Below are 26,594 nucleotides of genomic sequence, written 5' to 3'. Positions count from 1 at the left end.
GTGCTTGGGTAGCTGAATTGGTAGAGCACTTGCCCATGAAAGGCTAAGGTCCCGAGTTCGAGTCTAGGTCCTGCACACAGTTTTAATCTGCCAGGAAGTTTCACTTAAATCTTGATAACCTGCCATTGCAGCTGCAGTAATTGATCTAGTAACTGTACCAGACACTTGTTTTATATAGGGGTTGCCAAATGCAGTGGAATATTCTGCCTGTTTCCATATGTCTGTATCTGAATATGCATGCCTATACCTCTTTCTTTGGCACTTCAGTGTATAAGTCTAGCTCGAGCCCTATAATACACTATGAGCACTGAAATCACCCAGAATGGAAATGGACATGGGAGTTGTTCAATAAGGCCTATGAGAGCATCATGGTCTATTGCATTCTGGGGAGGCAAGTACAGTGAGGAGATAGTGATTTTCTGCCTCACGTGAACAGTAATGGCTACTGCTTGTAAGTCAGTAACCAAGGAGAGAGTAGAGGAGTGTTGTGTGTTACTGACAAACACAGCACAATCCCTCCCTTCACTCTGTCCGCATTCAGGTCATCCTTTCAGAGAAGGATATAGCCCCACAACATAGGGGGGTCAGTGGCTATAAAAGTCATTTCTTCTAAACACAAGCAAGGGGGCATGCCTGTGTTAGCAGTTTCAGTTCCTCCACATGTGTCCTGAACCCATTAATGTCCCACTGCAGGATGGGAGCCATCTACCATGGGGGTAGCACTTTCATCCTGACTTTCTGTCAGGGAGGGGAAACTGCAATGGGTAGAGGCTCAGTCTTTGGGCAAGATGAGCCCCAGTCTGACATCATTGGACTGTGTACTTCCTGTCATTGTCGGTGGCCAATTCTTCACATTCAACTTTGGTTTTCTGGGCTGAGTAGGCTTCGCGCCACAAATGTAGAAGTGGTAGTGGTAGTGCTGGACTGTGGACCAGAGAGAATCTTTTGAGGGGCAGGGAGTTCCAAACATCGCAAACCACGGCCTTTTCTGAAGTTCTCAGGGAAGGGACAGACTTCAAAATGACTGCAGCAGCACAACTGTAATGACAAATGCAGGTACTAGTACTGACACTACCAACCTCCATTTTTGTAGCAGCATCGGTTTTCTGCACTAGCTGTTTAAGAACCAAAGCAAATGAGATAGCAAACATTGGGGTAAACATGGCTTTATATATATTTTGATGATCAGCATGCATTCTGTTACTAGAGACAACACCTTCAGAATGATTTCTTGAGTCAGAAGCACTAGTTACGCAAGTCCTCTTTCAGATTTGGTGTTGGTACCTTCCAGCAGCCCATTCTTTTCGCTGGAAGGAGGAAAAGAAAATTTTGAAAGATCCATCTCGGTCCCATAAGTAACTAGGGAAAAATAGGGTCCACTCAGAAAGAGTCCCACATGCCTGAGTAAGCATTATACAAATGGCGTGTGGCAGGTTCCTTAGCGGTTGCCAGCTAACGACTATTCCACCTCAACAGGCGTGCATCTTATCAGTGTGCAGCACAGCATGAGATTGAGGGTTTTTTTTTTTTTTTTTTTTTTTTTTTTAATAAAGGTTTTTTTTTTTTTTTCATGTTCACAATCTGGGCAGTCAAGCCAAAATCTCCATTCCCTGTTAAACACAATGTTCCACTGCCACACCTCACAGGGATTGCTGAAGCATGTCCACAGCTTATAGTGACAGAGGACTGGTGGCGCTTACCATTCTCCATGTCAGGAACTCCAGGGACACTAAGCCCATATCCAGCAAACGAATGCTGAGCCCTTGAAGGTAAGATGGTTTGATTCTAAACCCCTAAAAATTGTATATTTTCTTGACAGACATTGTCTGGTCAGAACTTTCATTTGGGTAAGAAGATTAATCTGACTGAAATTCATTCCAGGTGGCACAGAAAATTGATATCACATTACAAATGTTGAATCTCTTGTAGTCCACTAGTGCTACCCAAGAAAAATTGTTATAACAGTTGGAGGAATGAGAACAATGGCAAGATGACATCAGGTAAACACCACTGGCATTTCACTCATTTGACCCAGAGAAGGAACGGTGGACCAGTTACATAACCACACAGAACAGTAGGTGACATAGCTAAACATGCTTTATGATTATCCCATGCAGGTGCTCACATCTATGGCTTGGTGCAGCAACTATTTCTGGGTACAGACCCATGCATGTTAGAACATACAAAAGTAATGGACAAATTAACTGAATATTTTGAGAATAAGATTCTAGTAGTGGCAGCATATTATAAATTTTGCAGGACATACAAGAAACCTGACCTAAGGCAACAGAGCCCTGGAGTCGGCCCCATCTCAATGCCAGACCTTTTCTGAGGACAAATTGGCTAATTCTTGTGAGCTTGTAAGCTACATTTACATTGTCTCGTCAAGTTGAATAGTGCTGGGAAACCTCAAAAAGTCCGAACTCAGAAACAGATTTTCCTGTGGACAGTCTTCCTACAGCCATTGATAAAGATAATGGCACCCAATTTGCTTGTCGAGAATTTGAGGCTTTCTGCAGGGCCCATGAGATACAGCACCTTTGCAGCACACCTTTTCATCCAGAGTTGAACAGGGCCACAGAATGTTTCATTTGGACAGTCAGGGTGCAAATGAATAAACTCACACCTGACTATGCATTACAGGATACTTTACTATTGTTTGTTTCTTCTTACATAATCTCTCCCCAAGAGGATGCGTCAGCTGCGGAGATTCTGCATGGTTGGAAGATGAGGACCCTTCTGCCCTCACAGCACCCAACAATGGCGTAACACCATGACCACTAGACTTGACAACAGGAAACAGTATTTTGAGGTCAATGCCAAGGTATCATATTCTGATGAAAAAAAGGAATGGTATCTGGGACAGTGATTTGTCATTAGGTCAATTCCATGCATCTTTTCAATTAATGTTTTCAGTGCATGTGAAACTTTCATTTCAACCTGTCATGAGTTAAATTCAAATATTTAACTGTTGTTATAATCTTAAAATTGTACGATAACATCATAATGTGGGGGCTCATCCGAAATATGTCTGACTAAATCTCTCTCTCTCTCTCTCTCTCTCTCTCTCTCTCTAACACACACACACACACACACACACACACACACACACACACACACACACATAAACACACACAACACACACACACACACACAACACACACACACACACACACACACACACACACACACACATAGTTGTGAATTTTTAAAGAGTGAAATCAGAAGAGTGTGCATACAGTGTGAATTAAATAGGGTTGTTTTGAAATCAAAATTATTTAGGAAATCAGAAGTCACAGCAGGTTTGGCGAGGGTAAACCACCAGCAGCAACATGTGGTGCACCACACCATGCAACAGGAAATCCAGTGAGCGGCAGCAGTTTGTGCCAGGAAGCGGGAAACCCAATTAGTGGGTGGTGGCCACACAGTAGCAGCAACAGCAACATACTGACCTCATCTGTCTTGTGAGAAGCAACAGGACTCCAGGAGACAGCTATACACAACAAAAAGTGAAATGTCTTGTGTGGAGATGTGTTTTTGAAACTTTCTTGGGCTTAGTGAGAGTTCAAAAATGAATAAATCAAATAGACACTGTAGCAACAAAGTCATCAGTGACTGTAAATCTTCAGTGAAGAAAATCAATGTAGGTGCACTGAATAGCTGTGAAATGAACATGGATCCTTTATATTTAACTTTGTAAGGTCTACCAAAACTGAATGACAAATTAGGTGAAATTAAACCGAGTATAAAGAATCAACGAGCTGCAGTTAAGAAAAGCATCCAGTGTTTTAACGTCAAGTTGAACACACATATTTCAAAACGACACAACACATATAAGTCACAGAGCAAGTTGACAAGCAATACATGTGAACAGGGTAACATTTGAATGAGCACTGAGTCCAAGTCTAGCGGCTGCTGCCTGGCTGGCCAATTAGGTGGTGCAGCTGCTGCATGGCTGGCAGACAGCACTGCACATAGAGGACGCGCATAATTGCGTGGCGGCACTTTGAATGATCGACGAGTCACAACACTTTTCCCCCTTTGAAACTGTTGCACTGGTCTTGATGGAGGTGGCCTGGAGATGGCTAACGTCCATAGCCGTTGTGTGACTGGCCGTAAAGTCTCGAGGAGGAGGCTTCCCGTACAGACAGAAGTGTCCCCGATGATAACGGGTCGAGATGACAGGAGACGTAGGGGTCGAATCTGCTGGGGCCCCTGAACCAAACTGCCCATTGCGGCAAGGCCAGTTGATATAACAGGAGACATGGGCGATGTGTCGGCGTCTGTAGGAGGAGGAGGAGGCGAGTAGATTGGCTCCAACAGAGGATGGTCATCCGGTTCCTGCATGGGCACGTCTCCTGGTGGCGTCCGTTCTTGTGCTGGCACAGCGATGACAGTGAGAGGGCTGTGTTGTGAGTATTGAGAGGTGCCAAGATCCCGAGCATCAGCTAGGGCCGAAGGTGGTGGTGCAGCATTCGGAACAGGCATTGCCGGCACACAAGGCCGAAGCTGGTCCGAATGACGCCCTAAAACACCCGTGTCCATCTGGATTTCATACAGGCGTCGGCCACGGTGTCGTAAGATGTGCCCCAGACTCCATTTTGGCTGCCTGCCATATCCCCGTACCCAGACGAGGTCGTCGGCGGTGAACTGGCCAAGTGAAGGCACCCACGGCTGTGAGGAGGAAGGCCGCAAAAGATGAAGTAGCGTGCGGGGCTGTCAGCCATGTAAGAGCTCAGCCGGGCTGTGGTCGCCCATGGGGGTGAAACGGTAAGATGCCAGAAACTGGAGAAGCGCATTATCAGCAGCAGAAGAAGTCAGAAGTTTCCGCATCTCAGCCTTAAATGTGCGGACCAGTAGTTCAGCCTCACCGTTTGATTGTGGATGGAACAGTGGGACCGTGACATACATAACGCCGTGACGAGCACAAAAATCCGCAAATTCAGAAGAGGCAAATTGCGGACCATTATCAGTAACAAGAGTAGAGAGGAGGCCTTCCAAAGAAAAAATGCGGGCAAGAGCACTTGTGGTTGCCGCGGTGGTAGGCGACGTGCAACGGATAAGTGAAAGGAAAGTTAGAGTAGGCGTCAATTACGAGGAGCCAATAAGCACCTAAAAAGGGTCCCACGAAGTCAGCATGAATGCACTACCAGGGCTTCTCAGGCGAAGGCCACGGTGACAAAGATGACTTCGGGGCGGCGGCCTGTGACGCACAAGGGCCGCAGGCAGCGACCATGTGTGCTATTTCAGAGTCGATGCCAGGCCAGTACACATGACGGTGCGCCAGAGATTTTGTGCGAGACATACCCCAGTGCCCTTGGTGAAGGAAGTGCAAGACCGAAGCACACAAAGACGCAGGTACCACAAGACGCGGCGAAGCATTGTCAGTGGAAAGGAGGATAACACCATCCCTAGCCGTGAGGCAGTAGCGCAAAGCGTAGTAGTTCCTCAACGGATCAGAAGTCTTAGCAGACGGGCGATCTGGCCAACCCTTCTGAATACAGGGGAAAACCCGGGAGAGAGTAGGGTCAAAACCCGTAGCAGCCGCCAGCCGGACCCCGGTGATGGGGAACCCGTCCACAACATGCTGTTCGGCAACATCCAGGTGGAAACACAAAAGTTCGTCCCTATCGAATGCCAGATCAGGACCCATGGGAAGGTGAAACAGAGCATCAGCATTCGCATGTTGAGCCATTGGCCGGAAATGAATCTCATAATTGAAACGAGACAAGTAAAGAGCCCAACGCTGGAGGCGGTGTGCAGCCTTATCGGGAAGTGACGTTGATGGATGAAACCAGGAAACAACTGGTTTGTGATCCGTAACAAGATGAAATTTCGATCCATAGAGAAAGACACAAAACTTATGAAGAGCATAAATAATGGCCAAAGCTTCTTTTTCAATTTGAGAATACTTTTGTTGGGCATCCGTGAGCATTTTGGAGGCATAAGCAATGGGTTGTTCCGAACCGTCAGAAAAACGGTGCGCAAGGACTGCACCGACCCCATATTGAGAGGCGTCCGTGGCAAGAACAAGATGTTGGCCAGGTCGATAAGTAGCCAGGCACGGGGACTGTTTCAGCATAGTCTTCAATTTCTGGAAAGCAGCATCACATGATGCGGACCAGTGAAAAGGCACGTTTTTATGCAACAGGTGATGCAACGGCTGAGCCACCGAAGCCGCAGACGGTAAAAACTTGTGATAGTATGCTATTTTCGTCAAGAAGGCCTGCAGTTCCTTAACAGATGTGTAGGGGGAGGAAGGACATCGATCGCAGCGACAGTGTGTTGAAGCGGACGAATACCATCCCCAGAGAGTTGAAACCCCAGGTACGTGATAGATGCCTGAAAAAATTGTGATTTCTGAAGATTACACTTAAGACCGGCAGTCTGTAAGACATGAAAAAGTGTGCGGAGATTTTGAAGATGTTCTTCAGTGGTGGAGCCAGTGACAACAATGTCGTCCATGTAATTGGTACACCCAGGGATAGGGAGCTATAATTGTTCCAAGAATCGCTGAAAGAGAGCAGGGGTGCTAGCAACCCCGAATGGCAAGCATTGGTATTGATAGAGGCCGAAAGGCGTGTTAATGACCAGAAACTACCGGGAAGCAGCGTCGAGAGGAAGTTGATGATAAGCTTCTGACAGGTCAATTTTAGTAAAATACTGGCCTCCAGCAAGTTCAGTGAACAATTCTTCAGGGCGGGGCATATGGTAAGTTTACAGTGGCTTTGAAATCGCCACAGAGACGAATATCACCATTTGGCTTAGCAACGACAACGACAGGAGAGGACCACTCACTGGAAGTGACAGGAAGCAAGACCCCTGAAGTATTGAGATGATCCAGCTCCCATTTTACCCAATCACGAAGGGCCACAGGAATGGGCCGAGCCTGAAAAAACTTAGGCCGAGCAATGGGTTTGAGCGTGATATGAGCTTCAAAGTCGTTTGCACGGCCTAACACAGGAGAAAAAAGGGACGAAAATGTCGTCGACAAGGAATCCAATTGAGCATAAGGAATAGCATCAGAGACAATATTGACAGAGTCATCTATGGAGAACCCAAAAACGCGAAAGGCTTCAAAACCAAAAAGATTCTCTGCGTTACTCTGGTCGACCACAAATATGGGAACAGTTCAAATGACGGATTTGTAAGATACCTCAGCATTAAATTGTCCCAAGAGAGAAATCTTCTGTTTATTGTATGTCCGTAATTGCCAAGTGACAGGTGACAGGAGTGGAGAACCCAACTTAAGATACGTCTGAGGATTAATTATAGTGGCAGCAGAACCGGTATCCACCTGCATGCGAACATCTCGACCAAGGATTTGGACAGTGAGGAATAACTTCCCTGTAAGGGAAGAAGTGCAATTGACAGACACAACAGAATCAGAATCAGCGCCATGTTTATGAAAATCATGTATGCGGTCGGATTTGCAAACGGAAGACACATGACCTTTCTTTTTGCAATTGTGACACACAGCCCAACGTTGGGGACAATCCTCGCGTGAATGTTTCCTAAAACACCACGGACATGAAGGAAGTTGCTGGGGGTTTTGCTGCAATTTCTTAGTGGGTTGTTTACGGTTAGGCCGAGGCTGCGCACGGGAGCGCACTGAGGCCACATCAGCCGGCGGGGACGCGCCGCACGCGTCGTCAACAGCGCACAGAGGTTGTATTTCCCTGAATCACCCCATGCCTCTATTTGCACCCCAGTGGCGCGAGAAATTTCAAAAGACTGTGCAATGGAGAAATGCCCCGCATTTGACGCCGCGACGAAATCGCAAATTGCCGATGTTAGAAGCGTTTGCTGTTCAATGAGACCTTGCAATAGTTGCTCGACAGTAGCCATGGAAACCTGCAGGTCAATGGTGAAAAGGAAAAATCCACTACCTCGTTACCAATTGTTTTAATATCAAGTTGAACACATATATTTCAAAACGACACAACACAGAGTCACAGAGCAAGTTGACAAGTAATACATGTGAACACGGTAACATTCGAATGAGGACTGAGTCCAAGTCTGGTGGCCACTGTCTGCATGGCTGGCAGACAGCGCCGCACGTAGAAGATGCACGTAATTGCGCGGCGGCACTTTGAATGATCGGCGAGTCACAACATCCAGTCAATGGAAAATATTTTTTGTAAGGGAGTAACTGAGGTTGAAAACAAGATGAAGTCAGAGATAGAAAGCAAGTCGAGAAAATGATGAGGTAAGGGTGTGAGGTCAACTGGTTAGATAGTAAGTTAGGAACTTAATTTTTCATGTTGTGCCAGGTAAAAGTGAATATTTGGTGCAGCCAGATAATTTGAATGAATGTGAGAGAGTGATTATAGCAGGCCGTTATGAGCATATTGATGCAGATCAAAATTCTGTGGTGTCACAAGTAAACAAAATTTTTTCCAAGTGTGAAACAGATTTTTGTGTTGATGTTGCTGATGGTTCTATTTGTATTAATGATTAAGTGAATAGCAATGAAGCTGTTAATTGTAGCGTTGGTTGTGATTCACATAAAGACATATCTGATTTTTTTTTCAAAATATAGCAGAAGACTTCCCAGCAATGAAGTTAGATCGAACAGCTGAGAAAAAAACTATATGATATTGTGAAACCAAAGGAGTTAAGATGAAATATGAGTGTATTAACAGAAAATGGTAGAGAATAAATAACACATAAGGTTGGTAATGTTGGAAAAACTTAAGGGTATGGAAGACTTAAATATAGTAGTTAATAAATTGCAGGACAGACATGATACAACAAATGGGAATATCTGGTTTTATAAACCTAAAAATATATACAGTCAGAGGGACTGGGAAGAGTTTGCTTATCTGTGACAGCAGACATGTGTAAATTATTGAAAATCAAATAAATTCAAGTTTGCATGTGAGTTGTTATCCAATGTAAGACAAGATAGTACTTGGAACATAACGTTTAGCAAAATTTTGAATGTAATTTACAAATAAACCCACTTGAGGTGGAAACTAATGTAGCTATAATGCTGTCAATTGCTTATAAAGATAATTTTCAAGACATTCAGAAGGATTTGTTAGAGGAAGAGAAGCTTGAAGAGAATTGATACTAGAATACAACCAGTGATACATGTAAAAAATAGAAGATTTTGAAGCAGAGACTGTTATGAAGGAGGAGGAGGAGGAGGAGGAGATTAGTGTTTAATGTCTTGTCCACAATGATGTCATTAGAGATGGGCTGTTCTGGAGACTGGGAGTCAGGTTTGCAGCATGAGAGCATACACTCAGTTAGTTGAGTCACTGGGAAGAAGATTCGAGGAGCAACGTCCACAATTATGTCATTAGAGATGGGCTGTTCTGGAGACTGGGAGTCAGGTTTGCAGCATGAGAGCATACAATCAGTTAGTTGAGTCACTGGGATGAATATTCAAGGAGCAACATATAAGTCATGTAAGCTAGTGAGATAGCAGATTTTTCCCAACTTTTGGAAAAATTGATGCTGAATGCAATCAGGCATATTTAGTGATCACAGATCTTGAATATGAGTTTTATACTATGTATGGAATAGATGACAAAAGTAAGTGTCATGATTAACCGCAGTAATCGACTGTTTGAATTTGTAGTAGGAAGTAATAGTTTTAAAGTTCCATCTAACAAATTTTATCAGGTAAAGAAATTGTAGGCTCAACCTAACTATACTAATAGCCTACTGGCAATTATGAGCATTAAGATCGTCCTGAGTTATGGAACCAAAAGATAGTTTGCACAGTTGGGTTGGGTTGTTTGGGGAAGGAGACCAGACAGCAAGGTCATCGGTCTCATCGGCTTAGGAAAGGACGGGGAAGGAAGTCGGCCGTGCCCTTTCAAAGGAACCATCCTGGCATTTGCCTGGAGTGATTTAGGAAAATCATGGAAAACCTAAATCAGGATGGCCGGACATGGGATTCAACTGTCATCCTCCTAAATGCGAGTCCAGTGTGCTAGCCACTACGCCACCTCGCTCGGTTTGCACAGTTAATGAGAGGATTATAGAGTTCAAGGGTATAAATAAAGAACAGAAGGAGCAACTCTCTGAATTGTTAGAAACTTACTGTGATGTATTCTCTGAAGATCCAGGGTAGGTCCAGAAACTTAAGGGTATATACTGCAGCAGCTGAGTGTGCAATGAAGTGCCAGAGCTTGTATGGAGTGTGAATGAATTGTGATAGTTAGCATTTTATTCTTTGTATGTGTTTGCTAATTTAAGTTTTATTAATTGATTTTATTTTCTGCATTTGGGAATGTTATCTGAAGAATTTTTTTTTGTGTGTGTGTGTGTGTGGGGGGGGGGGGGGGGGGGGGGGGGGTGTCGGGGATAGCATGAACTGTGCTCATAATTTTAAGGGTGCTAATCATTTGTTTATTCTGTGATGATTAATGTGAAGCAAGAATAAAAAGCAAGGGTTCTATGTGATGGCTGATGAGATATGGGGGCAATATTTGTGTGGATCATGTAGATATAAAATTTGTTTCCTGTTATGTGGAATGAATAATTTTAATAGTTATATGGTCAGTAGCATTTTATCACCTGACTAGTTCTGGCTTTATTAATGACTGCAATAAGCTTATCTGCAAGCACTTATGTAAATTACAATATATTCCTTTATATTTGTTAGGTTGTTAACTGGATAAATTAGATGTATCATCACTTGCATCAATCTTGAGGTCAAATCCTGAACTAAAGCATTCAACTGAGCATTCATCTTTATTTTTTTAGACAACATAGTTGTATGGAGATAAACAGCGATTAATTTACTTATAATCAATTATTCAAAATGACAATCACAACTGCATTATTTATGGCGGCAAAATACATAATGTGATTGTGACTGTCATTTTGAAAAATTGAAGCTGTCTTGAGCAAGAACACTGGAGGCATCACAGGAGGTCCAGTCCAGGCGCTGTGTGGCAAGACAACATACAATTATGACAGTGCATCCAAGAACTGAAAAACAAGTTACGTGGGTATGGTGACAGTGCTTGTATGAAAATTTAAAATGAAGCTTTTTTGTAGGAATCTTTGTTTCTGTGAGGAGTACTTTATAGCTGCTCTCTGCGCTCCCTGAAGAACTTTTTTCCATTGTTTCAAACAGAACTCTTTTTGTAAAATTTATTTGTTTGGGATGGAATATTTATTCCTGTTATAATTGTTTTGATGACTAAACAGTACGTTATGGATAAAAATGCAAATGTACAGAAAAACATAATTTATTTGATAGTCTGCATAAATCATACATACTTCTCATTAAAACTGATTACAGATGCCATTTTCATTGACAAGAGTATTTAAATGTTAGGTTTGTTAGACAGTATACATTATGGTCATAAAGTAAAACTAGTGGTATAAAGCTAATGCTGATCAGACAGACACCTTTCCAAAATATTTTGTAAATAGTTATCATGTGAACTTTTACTATCATTTTTGTTTTGATAGTTTAGTAATTAAGTACTTTCAGATTATTACTATCATCATTACTAATTTTAGTATTACAAGTGTCAATTTGTTCCCTGCAACAAATACAGAATATTTTTATTTTATTTTATTTTTCTTTCACTTCAATGTTTGTGATTTGATGGGCAGCAGCCATCGGTTCAAAAATTTTGCAATTCATTTTATTCATATCAAAATTCTGGGGGTAGCTGTGTCACTATGAGTGACTGCATCCACTACAATATATTAAATAGTTATGTATGTGATCAAAGATATATTTTAAGTTGCAACAGTGTAGCAAATGCAGCCTCTGGTAACTGTCACATGTGATTTCAGGCAGGGGATGCACGTAGTGGCTCCAAGTGCACGGAGTGGACACTTCGTGTTTGGTAGCCAGGAGGGCAACATCTGTTGTATAAGATCACACCCACAAGGTCAATATACATGTTCAATTCATGTGGAGCTCTTATTTCAACCTGTCATGGCTTAAATTCACATATTTCATAGTTCTTATACTTCTAAAATTGTATGAGAACATAATATGTTTCTTTATGGGACTTAGATATCAGCATGGACAGATTCATATACATGTCTAACCTCAACAAGATGTTCCTAATTAATTTGTGTAGTAATGTCTGTTCACATACAGCGGCAGTTAGTTGGATATCAAACTGCTATACATCAGAAGAACATCAATATGAAACGGGTAGTGTGCTACTGCAATCACAGAGGGGGCACTAAGTGGCAGACAGGCACAATGAAAATGACTGCTAGATATTATATATCTGCCAGACTAAGCCCTTCATCAAACAGAGACAAACCAAGAATTTCACACATCAACACAAGCATAACTGACACACACATGGTCATTGTCGTCTACAGGTTCAAAGGCATGACTTCAGTTCTTTATTCAATAAATGGCCATGTGAATAATTTAGGTTGCACAATAACTTAAAAGTCAATGAACACACACATCAGCACCTTGAAGTTGGATCATGAAATGCACACCTTTTTTGGGGAGGATACCCTTTCCTAACTTTATGATGAATCTATCTTCATTTACATGTAATAGCAGTTGACTCATGTCCCTCCCTTCTTGTGTCTCAATGTTTTCCACTATGTCGTCATTGCTGATACCTCTTTCACCCTTTCCTGTTCATACATTAACTATCACCAAATGAATTTTACAGTGATGCAGTTTATGTCAAGTTTGTCCATTAAAATTGCATAGTAAAACTTCACAATAATGACTACTTCTTCAGCATCCACTTGTAATATTAATTAATGATTATGCATCAATATGGAAGGTTGTGTAGACCATGCAGCTTTGATGACTCATGTTCAATCCCCTTCAAAATCTTCCAACAACTTTGTAGCAGTAAACATAGTGCATGAAATTCTCCCTGTACAATTTTTTTAAGCAGTTTAAAGGTTTACATAAAGTTTTCTCTTCATTTGACGCAAAATTTCATACACATGCATTGTGCTTCTGACTACACCATTCATGAAGTCAACTGAACATTTTGTATACTTGCTCACTCTATCAAGCTTTACACTTTCTAATGTTGTCCAAGGATTTTAAAAATGAATACTTAAACATTATGGTAGTATATTTCACGAGCTTCATTCAGTCCTGATCACTGTCTTGGTGGTCACACATAATCAATAGCATGTAAACAGTCCAGTCTACATGTTCAGTTATCTTTCAGGACAGTTCTGTCTTACTGGTGAAGCCAGGTTGGAAAGTGCAAACTTAAGCATAATTTTTGAACCACTTATAACTACACAATGTCTATTTTATGGCATGGAGATAAAAATACAAAACCTGTGAGTTTACTCATTTTTTGTGCGCCATCCATTACAGACAGATCTCAACATGACTCCTGGTTCCTACATGCTGTCTGTAGTTGCCACCTACAGTGATGTATTTTAACTACTTCATCTATGTAGTCAATGTATCAAGCTTCCGGCTTACATAGCATTTTGATTGTACTTTGATATTCAAAATACACTCCTGGAAATTGAAATAAGAACACCGTGAATTCATTGTCCCAGGAAGGGGAAACTTTATTGACACATTCCTGGGGTCAGATACATCACATGATCACACTGACAGAACCACAGGCACATAGACACAGGCAACAGAGCACGCACAATGTCAGCACTAGTACAGTGTATATCCACCTTTCGCAGCAATGCAGGCTGCTATTCTCCCATGGAGACGATCGTAGAGATGCTGGATGTAGTCCTGTGGAACGGCTTGCCATGCCATTTCCACCTGGCACAGCATGATGCCGGGTGTTGGCCCTGTGTGCCTCAGTCGTATGCAGTCCTGATTGTGGCGCTCACCTGCACGGCGCCAAACATGCATACGACCATCATTGGCACCAAGGCAGAAGTGACTCTCATCGCTGAAGATGACACGTCTCCATTCGTCCCTCCATTCACGCCTGTCGCGACACCACTGGAGGCGGGCTGCACGATGTTGGGGCGTGAGCGGAAGACGGCCTAACGGTGTGCGGGACCGTAGCCCAGCTTCATGGAGACGGTTGCGAATGGTCCTCACTGATACCCCAGGAGCAACAGTGTCCCTAATTTGCTGGGAAGTGGCGGTGCGGTCCCCTACGGCACTGCATAGGATCCTACGGTCTTGGCGTGCATCCGTGCGTCGCTGCGGTCCGGTCCCAGGTCGACGGGCACGTGCACCTTCCGCCGACCACTGGCGACAACATCGATGTACTGTGGAGACCTCACGCCCCACGTGTTGAGCAATTCGGCGGTACGTCCACCCGGCCTCCCGCATGCCCACTATACGCCCTCGCTCAAAGTCCGTCAACTGCACATACGGTTCACGTCCACGCTGTCGCGGCATGCTACCAGTGTTAAAGACTGCGATGGAGCTCCGTATGCCACGGCAAACTGGCTGACACTGACGGCGGCGGTGCACAAATGCTGCGCAGCTAGCGCCATTCGACGGCCAACACCGCGATTCCTCGTGTGTCCGCTGTGCCGTGCGTGTGATCATTGCTTGTACAGCCCTCTCGCAGTGTCCGGAGCAAGTATGGTGGGTCTGACACACCTGTGTCAATGTGTTCTTTTTTCCATTTCCAGGAGTGTAGTTACTATTCTCGTCTTGAAGTTCCTCTTGCTTTTATATGGCAATATTCAGAAAAAGTAAGAAATGCAATTGGATGACAATTAAATAAGGGCAGTAGTTTTAAATTAAGCAAGGCCAGCCTTGAGCATGACCAAAGCACAGTGGCAGCCTATGTGGAGGTCCGCTCCTGTCACACAACTGAAGAGTACAAAGAAGCATTGTCACCACGCCAGCAGAGATGCACATCTGGCACCTGCTGAGATGCTACTAAAGGCCCTGGATCAATGCCCAGTGTGATGCTACTACGTTACTCCCACCGTTGCGCCAGATCCATACACAGAGGTGGCAGCTGGAGGCAGGATTTGGGGAGAGGGGGGAGGGAAGGGGTGAGAGGATATAATGACAGCACCCAGCAGATATCACACAATCATCAGGAACGCCTGAAGGTGGCATGAAGTCAGCTTGCTGAAATATCACAAATTTTAGATGATGCCACCCTGCTGAATACCAGTGAACTATTCAAGATTTTTCTACACTGAGAAAACATAAAATCATGAATCTGAAACAATTTTGGAAATTTTTGACATTTATTATTCAGATGTTCCTAATGAGAATGAATATCTGGATGAATCTGTGAATGAAAAGAATGTAAGAATACACTGATTTACAAGTAAAGCCACTATATATTCGATTTTCTCCTTGCCATCAAATAAATGACCAAATTTCTTCCATATTGATGATTCCAAGTCAGTTTCTCACAATAATGTGAAATCATCTCATTTCATTTCATCTTAAATGCAACTATGTCCACAGTGCTCATTTTGTTGACAAATTCTCACCAATGTTTTACTCTGACGCACTTGCCAAGTAGTCAATCACTACAATGTGTTATTTAAAGGCAGCAGAAACTTGGCAACTCACACCTCTCAGGTTCCCAATTGCCAGGGTTGTCATTCAGCTCATGCTTGCAGATTGCAAGACAGATAAGTTCTCAGCAACGCATAGTCACTAGGTGCACATCCCTTGGGTCCAGCTAAAGTGCTCAAAGCCACAAGGTAAGGATGGAAACAGACTTCTGCTTTACCGGGGCCTTGTGAACATTCCAAAAATGCCTGCTGATGTCAGGTTTCCAGATATCATTACAACAGCCATGTGGTGCCGATTCCTGCAATCTAATTCATTCATTTGAAGTGTATCTGAAAGGTTGACAAAGTTGTTTCTTTATGAACACCTTTGGTATCTTCTGTTAGTAATAGGTCTCTTCCATGCTAATCTTTTATTACCACACCTCTATCATTTACAGCACTAGATGAATTTGATTTTGTGTTCTTACTATGAAGCAGTGCATTTTTGATTCCATATCATTTAATGTAAAACAGTGTAGACAAAGTTCTCAGTACTACAGGTTGCCTCTTGTAATGTCAGTGATGAAATTACTACTTTTATCAAGAATATCTCCAGTTTCAACATCCTTAGAAGTAGAAGAATCAACTATACTTGTCTATTCTGCTTCAGTCCCCTCCATATTTGATGCCAGATGAAAACGTTTATCACTAACCTCACATCCAACACAAAAATGTGTACCCATCCAACTTGTCATTGTGATGCTATTTTTCTAAGAATGAGTACAAGTGAGTTTTATGTACTGTCGGATGTCTCCAGTTATGTGTGTGATGACACTGTTTTCATCTGAATACAACAACATATCAAATATTTAAAAAAAGAAAACATCATGTTAAGGACAGTTAAAACTAATTGGTTTCCAATTCAAATAATATATTGAACAAAATTAGCATCCTACACTATGTGATCAAAAGTATCCAGACAGCCCCAAAAACATACGTTTTTCATATTAGGTGCATTGTGCTGCCACATACTGACAGGTACTCCATATCAGCAACCTCAGTAGTCATTAGGTACAGTGCAGAGAGAGCAGAATGGAGCATTCTGCCGAACTCACGGACTTCGAACGTGGTCAGGTGATTGTGTGTCACTTGTGTCATACGTCTGTATGCAGGATTTCCGCACTCCTAAAAATCCCTAGATCCACTGTTTCCGACGTGATACTGAAATGGAAACGTGAAGGGACACGTACAGCACAAAAGCATACAGGCGGACCTCATCTGTCGACTGACAGACTGCCGACATTTGAAGAGGGTCGTAATGTGTAATAGGCATACGTCTATCCAGACCATCACACAGGAATTCCAAACTGCATCGGGATCGTGGCTACTCATAAACCACACATCACACCAGTAAATGCCGAATGACACCTCGCTTGGTGTGAGGAGTGTAAACATTGGATGACTGAACAGTGGAAAAGCATTGTGTGGAGTGATGAATCACAGTACACGATGTGGTGATATGATGGCAGTTTGTGAGTATGGCAAATGCCCAGTGAACATCACCTGCCAGCGTGTGTAGTACCAACAGTAAAATTTGGAGGTGGCGGTATTATGTTGTGGTCATGTTTTTCATGGGGGGGGGGGGGGGGGGGGGGGGGGGGGGGGGGGGGAGAGGGGGGGGGGGGCTTGCACCCCTTCTTGTTTCGTGTGGCACTATCACAGCAAAGGCCTAAATTGATGTTTTAAGCACCTTCTTGCTTCCCACAGTTGAAGAGCAATTGAGTGAAGGCGATTGCCTCTTTCAACATGATCGAGCACCTTTTCATAACTCCCGGCATGTGATGGAGTGGTTACACGACAATAACATCCCTGTAATGGACTGGTCTGCAGGGAGTCCTGACTTGAATCCTATAGAACACCTTTGAGATGTTTTGGAATGCCGACTTTGTGCCAGGCCTCACTGACCGACATTGATACCTCTCCTCAGTGCAGCACTCTGTGAAGAATGGACTGCCATTCCCCAAGAAGCCTTCTAGCACCTGACTGAATGTATGCCTGTGAGAGAGGAAGCTGTCATCAAGGCTAACTGTGAGCCAACATCATATTGAATTCCAGCATTACCAATGGACGGCACCACGAACTTGTAAGTCATTTTAAGCCAGGTGTCCAGATACTTTTGATCACATAGTGTATGTTGAGTTATAGTTCATCTCCATGTTATTAATTTAATTTTTAATATTTCATTTGGCAAAACTGGTCAAAAGTATCTAATGTTTTTTATTCAAATAATGCATAAATATGTATAATTATATCTCATATCTAGACAAGGAAGTTATCAGCAATGAATACCAGTGATAGTTTCTAACTGTTGGGAGGCTATAGTTATTCATGTATTATATAAGCAGCCTGACTGCAAGTGTTGTAGCTTCTTCACATGTGGTAAAAAGCACAACTCCTATGTACAACCAGCTTTGGTACTTCATTGATACATTTACTCAGATCTTCCATTTTATTTAATCTTACATTAACTCCATCAGTACATACTTTCTACAATCACCATTAAAGGAACTAGACCTGCTTTTAAAAAATTCACAATCTTTCTTTAGTGAATTAACTAGTTTTACGTGATGCAAAATGGGCCATACCTGTCAACTTTCCCATCATCCCTTGCCTGTTTCTATTAGCAATTCACTTTATATTTCACAGGGTGATTTAATTCTAAATATACTTACTTTTTCAGGGCAGAAAATTGTATGCTTTTACATTTTTTCTACCACTAATAAAAGAAGTAAAGCTGTCATCAACCCAAAGTTGAAATTCACTAGGCGTGGTCCTCCTGGAGGTGGTATGTCACTGTCCTACTCCAACCTTAGGAACTGATTTACAGGCCAGTTACAGTGGAATCTACGATTTAGCATCTTATTTAAAGACTGGTATAACTTGCCCCTTTTACATATACAAGTCATTGGCGGAGGTCAAATTGTAGGACCGATCAATGACTGAACCCTGGACGTATAGGTTGATTATCTGACACTTACCCATTGAACCACACCTACCTCAACTATGGAAAATTATATGAATGCTATGAAAACTGTAGTAACTATTTTTCAAAGTTACTAACCTTCTGTTACCGTGTCCAAGCTTTCCATCATCTCCTTCTCCCCACGAATACACTTCACCTTCAGCTGACAGTGCAAGGCAGTGCTTTCCACCTGAGTTAACTGCCACCTGAAAAACAACAACGTATTCATTAAATAACAAACAAGTACAGAAAGCAGTACAGTTCAAGGTGAAATACAATTGATGACAGGATTAAATATGTATGCTCTCAGACTAGTTGAGCATTGCTGTTGGTAGAATACTTCAGTTTGTTATTCACTGCTGGGCATTAAAACAGCAATATCATGGATAGCAAATACCTAAGTTTTACTTATTGTGTGTATACATTTGGTAAGAAGAAAACATTATTAAATTTGTAGGTTATCTGGGGTGCACAGGGTGTGAAATTTAGTACACAGAGTTGTCATTCTAGAAGCAACGGCTGTAACCCAGCTGGGCATTGAGCCAAACTGAGCTCAGAAGACAGACACAGGTATGTCATATTTCTGCTTCAACCCTATACCACAATTCATCAACTGTAATTGATGGAGATAACATTATGAATACCTCCAAGACAGGACACAGGCACTGGTCTTAATGCATCAGATGTAAGCAAATACTGTAACTTCCTGGCACACTGAAACTACGTACCAGACCAAGACTGGAACTTGACACCTTTGCCTTTTGCGAGGCAGGATGCAAGTCACTCCCAGATAGCTCAGATGGTAAAAATGTCTCAAAAGGTCAAGGTTCCAATTTCGAGTTTTTGTCAGGCACACAGTTTTAATCTCCCAGAAAATTTTAAATCAGTGCCCACTCCACTGCAGAGTGAAAGATCCATTCACTAAGCCATTACTGACTACATGAACCATAGGTGATCACGTTGTGTACTCTGTGGCACTGCGTACCATCACATCTGGTGCTGGACACGTGATGATGATGAATGCAGTGTGGCAACTTTCATTCTCCTCAGAGCCTCATACATGTAGCAGGATGCTGTACACAGAACCAGGAGTTGTCTGAAAGGTGACACACTGCCACGTCTGCATCCAGTGCTCTCATTGGGCCTACCACTGTTAGCACCCTTTGTCTGCTGTCCTGTTGACAATCCATGGGGCTTCAGATGTCATTGCTCACTTTGTGTTGATACTTTTCTGGCTGAACAAGCCTATACTCGAGGTATGTGACATAGCGGTACAATCCTGCACAGTTATAAAAAAAATGTGTATGTCCTCTCACACACTAGTCATGCACGAGCAACTTAGATCCTGCATGGCACTGGGTATGTCCCACCTGAGAGCAACGATTCCATATTTGCATGACAGTTAAGGGATCCTGACCAATTAAAGTAACAATATCATGGAATGACGAACTATGGCCTTCACAGACGATGATTCACCTCTGTCACAGTCCGCCTGATGGTCAGCATGATGGACTACCGTCCTAAGGGGCCCAAGTTAGATTCCCGGCTGGGTCGAGGATTTTCTCCACTCAGGGACTGGGTGTTGTGTTGTCTTCATCATCATTTCATCCCCATCTGGCACGCACGTCACCCAATGTGGAATCAAATGTAATAAGATCTGCACCAAGGCGGCTGGACCTGCCCCATAAGGGACTTCCCGGCCAATGATGCTAAACTCTCATTTCCATTCACCTCTGTCAAACTCTGACACATGATGGTAGATGTTTCTCCTTCTTACATGAGGCATAACACTATTTTCTCACATGCAACCAACATCTAAATGTGATGCTTACATACAGAATGTCAATAGAATTACCCCTATTTACTCTATTAGGTTGCACTGAAATGCCAGCCATTTGCATATCCAAGCATGTAATACACTTAATGCCAATTTAATGTTTCCTGCATCCCACTTTCATAGTGCTGCAGTTTTAATGGCTATCAGCACACAATCTTAGATAGAAAACCTGACCACTAGCCAGGCACCACCGAGACTAAGTCCGAGTCTTTCACTTATGACAGCTAATAAAACTGGCCACCCTTCAGTAATCTAAGTATCGCTATACATATGATTTGGCAACATTTTAGGATATGGAAGTGTCTGGAGAAAGTGTTGTCTTGTTCTAGAGGTGTACCAGGGCTGTATCAGTACATGGTCTTGTGGTAAACATCGTGCACTGTAGACACAAAGTCACAAGTTCAAGTCCACTCCTAACTCTACTTATTAAACAGAATTTCAGCTGTCTGCTAAAGTTATCTGTCTGACAGAACCTCTAAGATAATTCACTTCACCTTCTAATCTACCAGTAATAGCAAAAAAGTCCAGTAACAATTCTGCAAAACAGCTGATGACTGTGTCATGACCAGAACAGTTGACACTCATGTGTTCCCTCAGCCTACATTGGCCACCAGCTACAGGCCACAGGCAGCCCGCCATCAGCAACCTCACATCAAGGACTGTCCAACCAGGTGACTGCAGTGTGGAGCTGCGAGTGTATTTAACAACTGTCACTTCTTTTTGTTTTAAGTTCTAGTATTTATCTTGCCATTACATAATGGATTTTGTATATACTGCATATTTGCTTGATAATCATCAGTTTGCTCATTGAACATACCAAAGCAATATTGTTACTGGTGTAAAGTTATGATGTTAACCTCTTAAGAAGAAAATAATGGCTGAGCCCTAACAAAAGACATACTTGAACAAAGGGCAGTGTCCCTTTCCAAGGGACTTTAAAAATGGTGTAAAATGTCGGAAATGTAAAATATGGAAAATAATGTTTTAAGCAATAAAAGTTACGTATAGAATCCCCATTGCTGTTTTACAGTTTGTGTATGATATATGTACATAACAGTCATCAAAATGTGTGTCAGGGACTTGTTATTATCTAATAAAGGTTTATTATCTAATAAAAACCGATGATGTAACTGGAACTGGTAACTGTCTGGGAAGCAGAAATGTTACACTTAATTTCATACATCATAATTGATGTTTTTGGAAAGCCTGCAGCTCGCATTCTTTATTTAAATAATGAAACACTGCACCACTTATGTATTTTTTCACGCTTAGCACAATGCATTTTGAGAACTTATTCTTGTTGCCAAGTGCAAATAATTACATAAGCATTTTGTGTGATGTTTACACATGTGGCAGTTATGTAGAAAACCACACACATGAAACTATCACTCACAATGTTTGTGAAACATCACAAAAAAATACTCAGTAAATATTGCACTTGACAATGAGAAGCAAGATGTATGAGCAAGATGTATGAAACAGGCGAAATACCCTCAGACTTCAAGAAGAATATAATAATTCCAATCCCAAAGAAAGCAGGTGTTGACAGATGTGAAAATTACCGAACAATCAGTTTAATAAGCCACAGTTGCAAAATACTAACACGAATTCTTTACAGACGAATGGAAAAACTAGTAGAAGCCAACCTGGGGGAAGATCAGTTTGGATTCCGTAGAAATACTGGGACACGTGAGGCAATACTGACCTTACGACTTACCTTAGAAGAAAGATTAAGGAAAGGCAAACCTACGTTTCTAGCATTTGTAGACTTAGAGAAAGCTTTTGACAATGTTGACTGGAATACTCTCTTTCAAATTCTAAAGGTGGCAGGGGTAAAATACAGGGAGCAAAAAGCTATTTACAATTTGTACAGAAACCAGATGGCAGTTATAAGAGTCGAGGGACATGAAAGGGAAGCAGTTGTTGGGAAGGGAGTAAGACAGGGTTGTAGTCTCTCCCCGATGTTATTCAATCTGTATATTGAGCAAGCAGTAAAGGAAACAAAAGAAAAATTTGGAGTAGGTATTAAAATCCATGGAGAAGAAATAAAAACTTTGAGGTTCGCCGATGACATTGTAATTCTGTCAGAGACAGCAAAGGACTTGGAAGAACAGTTGAATGGAATGGACAGTGTGTTGAAAGGAGGATATAAGATGAACACCAACAAAAGCAAAACGAGGATAATGGAATGTAGTAGAATTAAGGCGGGTGATGCTGAGGGAATTAGATTAGGAAATGAGACACTTAAAGTAGTAAAGGAGTTTTGCTATTTGGGGAGCAAAATAACTGATGATGGTCGAAGTAGAGAGGATATAAAATGTAGACTGGCAATGGCAAGGAAAGCGCTTCTGCAGAAGAGAAATTTGTTAACATCGAGTATAGATTTAAGTGTCAGGAAGTCATTTCTGAAAGTATTTGTATGGAGTGTAGCCATGTATGGAAGTGAAACATGGACGGTAAATAGTTTGGACAAGAAGAGAATAGAAGCTTTCGAAATGTGGTGCTACAGAAGAATGCTGAAGATTAGATGGGTAGATCACATAACTAATGAGGAAGTATTGAATAGGATTGGGGAGAAGAGAAGTTTGTGGCACAACTTGACCAGAAGAAGGTATCGGTTGGTAGGACATGTTCTGAGGCATCAAGGGATCACCAATTTAGTATTGGAGGGCAGCGTGGAGGGTAAAAATCGTAGGGGGAGACCAAGAGATGAATACACTAAGCAGATTCAGAAGGATGTAGGTTGCAGTAGGTACTGGGAGATGAAGATGCTTGCACAGGATAGAGTAGCATGGAGAGCTGCATCAAACCAGTCTCAGGACTGAAGACCACAACAACAACAACATGAGAATAAATTCTTGAAAGCTAAGCATGAAAAAGTACGTAACTAGTGCTGTGTTTAAATAAAAAAAATATGATGCTTTGAGCAATGCAAAGTGAGCAAAGTGGCCAACTATCGCTACAAGTGGCCAAAACATGAAACACACTACATATAGTTTGACAAATGTGTTACAATGATCACAAAAATCACAAAGCTGTGAATGTACAGTAGACAGTTTGGAAATGGTTGTGATGGTCATGATACCTGTATTCGAACAAACCTAGTTACTCCCACCATCCATCATGCCAAGTAGAGCTTGGCAGCATGTAATGGAACTGGGAGATGTGTTATTTTCTACTAGATTTGTCAATAACAAATCTAATGAGGGAGTTTGTAAATGTTTTCTTATATTTTTGTCAGAATATTTTTCGTGAATTGTAATTTGCCTTATTTTATGCTAATTTGCTTATATGTTCGAGAGTGACAGCATATTGATAAATATTAGTAGATGTGACGAAGAATATCAAAGAGACTGGTTACGAGTGGAAGCTTGTGTGTTGTGTGAAATGTCTTTGACACTGGAGTCGTCTTTGACCGTAGTCAGTTGGCAGTGAACACTCGGTGTGTGATGGTGGAACAATGTACAGGTCCCCGTTATAATAATTTACAGCAAAAATTAGTTATTCTACTACTTTTTTATATAAACATCAAGAAGGAAGCACATTCGAAAAAATGGTATTTGAAGCACCAAAAATGAGGCAAACACATTGAACAAGGACATTTCCGCAGCCAACGAAACAGCATTATGGAATTATACTTTCACTAGACGACTGAAGCCAACACAAAAAAGTCAAATATCATCTTATAAAAATCCACGGAAAAGTGAGTATTGTCACGAAATATGCTAAATTCAAGTATATAAAAATAGTGAGCATATTTCAAGCAGCACGAGATATGGCACAAATCATTCTGACTTTTACCCATTTCCCAGTTCAGATGTACTGAGTAGAGCACCCTGGTGTCAAGAAACTTAACCACATAAAATTTGTAAACATACATGGTGGCCAATGCACCATTGTATGTCAATTACATTAGTTTTTTTCTCCACAAATATTTTTTTATGACGCGTAAAATGATAACACAAAATTGGGTGAGAATTAACGTTGTGAACATAGGAAATATGATGAGAGTAAATAAATAAATAAATAAATAAATAAAATGTAAATGGCACAAAAACATTAATTCTGGGAAGGTAAAAATGGAGTCATACTGTATTTTGCATCTGGCAGCTCAAAGAGGGTGTTGTGCACTATGAACTTCTCGCCAGGAGTGTGTCCACGGCCATAGGGTAAGAAAAATGACTGACAGAACTGCATAACGTGTTCTTACAACATGATAACTCACTCTACTGATTTCAAAAACAAAACTATGCATAAGTTTGTTTGGGAAGTCATCCATCATGCACTTATTATTCTGATCTTATCCCCTCAAATGTTTACCTTTCACGCTCCTTATCAAACAACGTTCAAGCAAATTTATTTCTGGATGAAAATGTAATTTACTAGGAACCAGTAGGTTTCTACATGTGTGGAATCCATAAACTACCTGACCATTATCAAACTGTTTTATAGAATGTGAAATAATATATTGTTTATGATTAATTTCCCTCTGATGTTAATTGTTGTGTTCAAGAAACTAATGGACAGAGCTATTAAAATATGCACTGTACTAATAGAAATTACATACAACTTACCTTGATAACTATACAACAAAAGTCTATTTTAACAAGAGTGTACCTATATTGGAACAAATTAGTACAATACTACTCATTTTGGACTTCAAAATAGTCTATGTTTCCTTGCTGTCTTGTGTCACATCCAAATGCTATGGAAATGTAACAAAAACTGACTAATCAAATTAAACAACAAAATAAACACAAAGAAAAAATGAACAACTTCAGCAAAACTTTTATACTGCAGCATATAACATTCCCACCATGAAACTTTAGAAGTATCTTGGTTGTTTGAAACATGGATTGCAGGATATCAAAAGGGACATTTTGAAATCAATGAGTTGAGGCTCAAAGGCAATGTGACTACTGTCCTCAAGTCTGGGCACCTCCTGTTTCAGAATAATTTGGATGTAAATCTGCAAATTGGTGGCATACCTCTGCTAATTCACAACAGCAGGGAACACCTTATCACCAAGACCATGTCTGCCTCAAAAAGAGTGAACTACATGATCCTTAAGTTAAATGCTAAGACTAGGCATCAAACCATTCACGTCTAGCACTGGATTTCACCTCAACTGATGAAGAACTAGAATAGTTCTATAACAATCTGCCAACAGAAGAAAGTTCTTAAACTAGCATATTTTCCTTAATACATGGTGATTTTAATAGCAAGAAAATCTGTAAAGCAAGTGGGCATTGACAGCCCTGACAGCACTCTTAAGAATTAAATAGTCTACATCCTTACACTGAACAGCTGAATGTGCTCAGCTGTATCAGTCATAAATTGCTTCTACACACGTAGTGCCTACAGACTACTAATAACCAGCATCTATATTAACACCCAACTCAAGAAAAAAGATATGATGGAAAAGGAAGATCTGAACGAAAATAAAAGAGCTGAAAGAGAAATGGAGTTCAGCCAATGCACAGACAAGAAGTTACCTACAGAAAAGTTAAGAGGAAAGAAACTGAATGAACTCTTGACAGAAATTACCTGCATTATTCAAACAGCAATAAAGAAAGTTAGTGCACCCCAAAAACAGAAATCTTTGAATCAACCTTGAAACAGAACAGCTTATAGAAGGAAGATGAAACACTGACAGAGATGCACCCAAATTCAGAGATCTCAACAAAAAAATAAAGAAGGCAAACAGAAAAGCTCAGTGAATGCAAAACACAAGACTGATTGAGGAGACCATCAAAATTAATGTAAACATGAGAGTCATTCTAGTCAGTCAAAAGAAAAGCTTATCATCCACAGAATTTGCAATGGTTGAGAAGTTGTTACTGAAAGATACCAACATTCACAGTCTATCACTGTCAAGCCAAAGTGTGAATTATGAATCACAAAAATTTGTTATGAAGTGAGTCAGAACTGGAACTTCTCGATAAAAATGAACTGGAAACTGCTCTGAAACAACTCAAGAATTGTAAGGTGGCAGGAGAAGTTCCGATCACACCTAATTGTATTAAATAAATGTCTCGAGGAAGGGAAGATTCAAAGAGACATGGAAAAATGTGTTATTGAAAATGCAACTCCAACAATCCAATAGAGCAAGAACAATAGTGGAGAGTGTTGAAGTGCACATCATCATCAGAATATATACTTGAGTACACAATATTACACAATGTGGATGCAATACTTGTTCAAAAAGAAATTTTTAGGACACTCTGAAATAAGTACAGGTGTACTTGGAACACAATAGTACGCAGTCTGGATATAAGGCTGCTACAAAGTTAAATTGCTAGGCTCCTTGAAATAAGACCACTGTGAACATTTGTTTCACTTGGGGTGCTAAATAAA

At 41.4% G+C, this 26,594-nt stretch overlaps 1 protein-coding gene across 1 annotated transcript in view; it reads right to left on the bottom strand.

Moving 5' to 3' along the window:
* The window catches only part of LOC126184598 (E3 ubiquitin-protein ligase HERC2), an 812,863-nt gene that overhangs the window by 153,074 nt on the left and 633,195 nt on the right, over positions 1–26,594 (bottom strand). The window contains exon 70 of the mRNA XM_049927039.1: positions 18,500–18,606. Within this exon, the coding sequence (XP_049782996.1) occupies positions 18,500–18,606 (107 nt within the window). The remainder of the gene's footprint in view (positions 1–18,499; positions 18,607–26,594) is intronic.

The sequence above is a fragment of the Schistocerca cancellata genome, chromosome 4, assembly GCF_023864275.1.
Source record: "Schistocerca cancellata isolate TAMUIC-IGC-003103 chromosome 4, iqSchCanc2.1, whole genome shotgun sequence".
Taxonomy (NCBI): Eukaryota; Metazoa; Arthropoda; class Insecta; order Orthoptera; family Acrididae; genus Schistocerca; species Schistocerca cancellata.
This window is presented reverse-complemented; position numbering and strand designations above follow the sequence as displayed.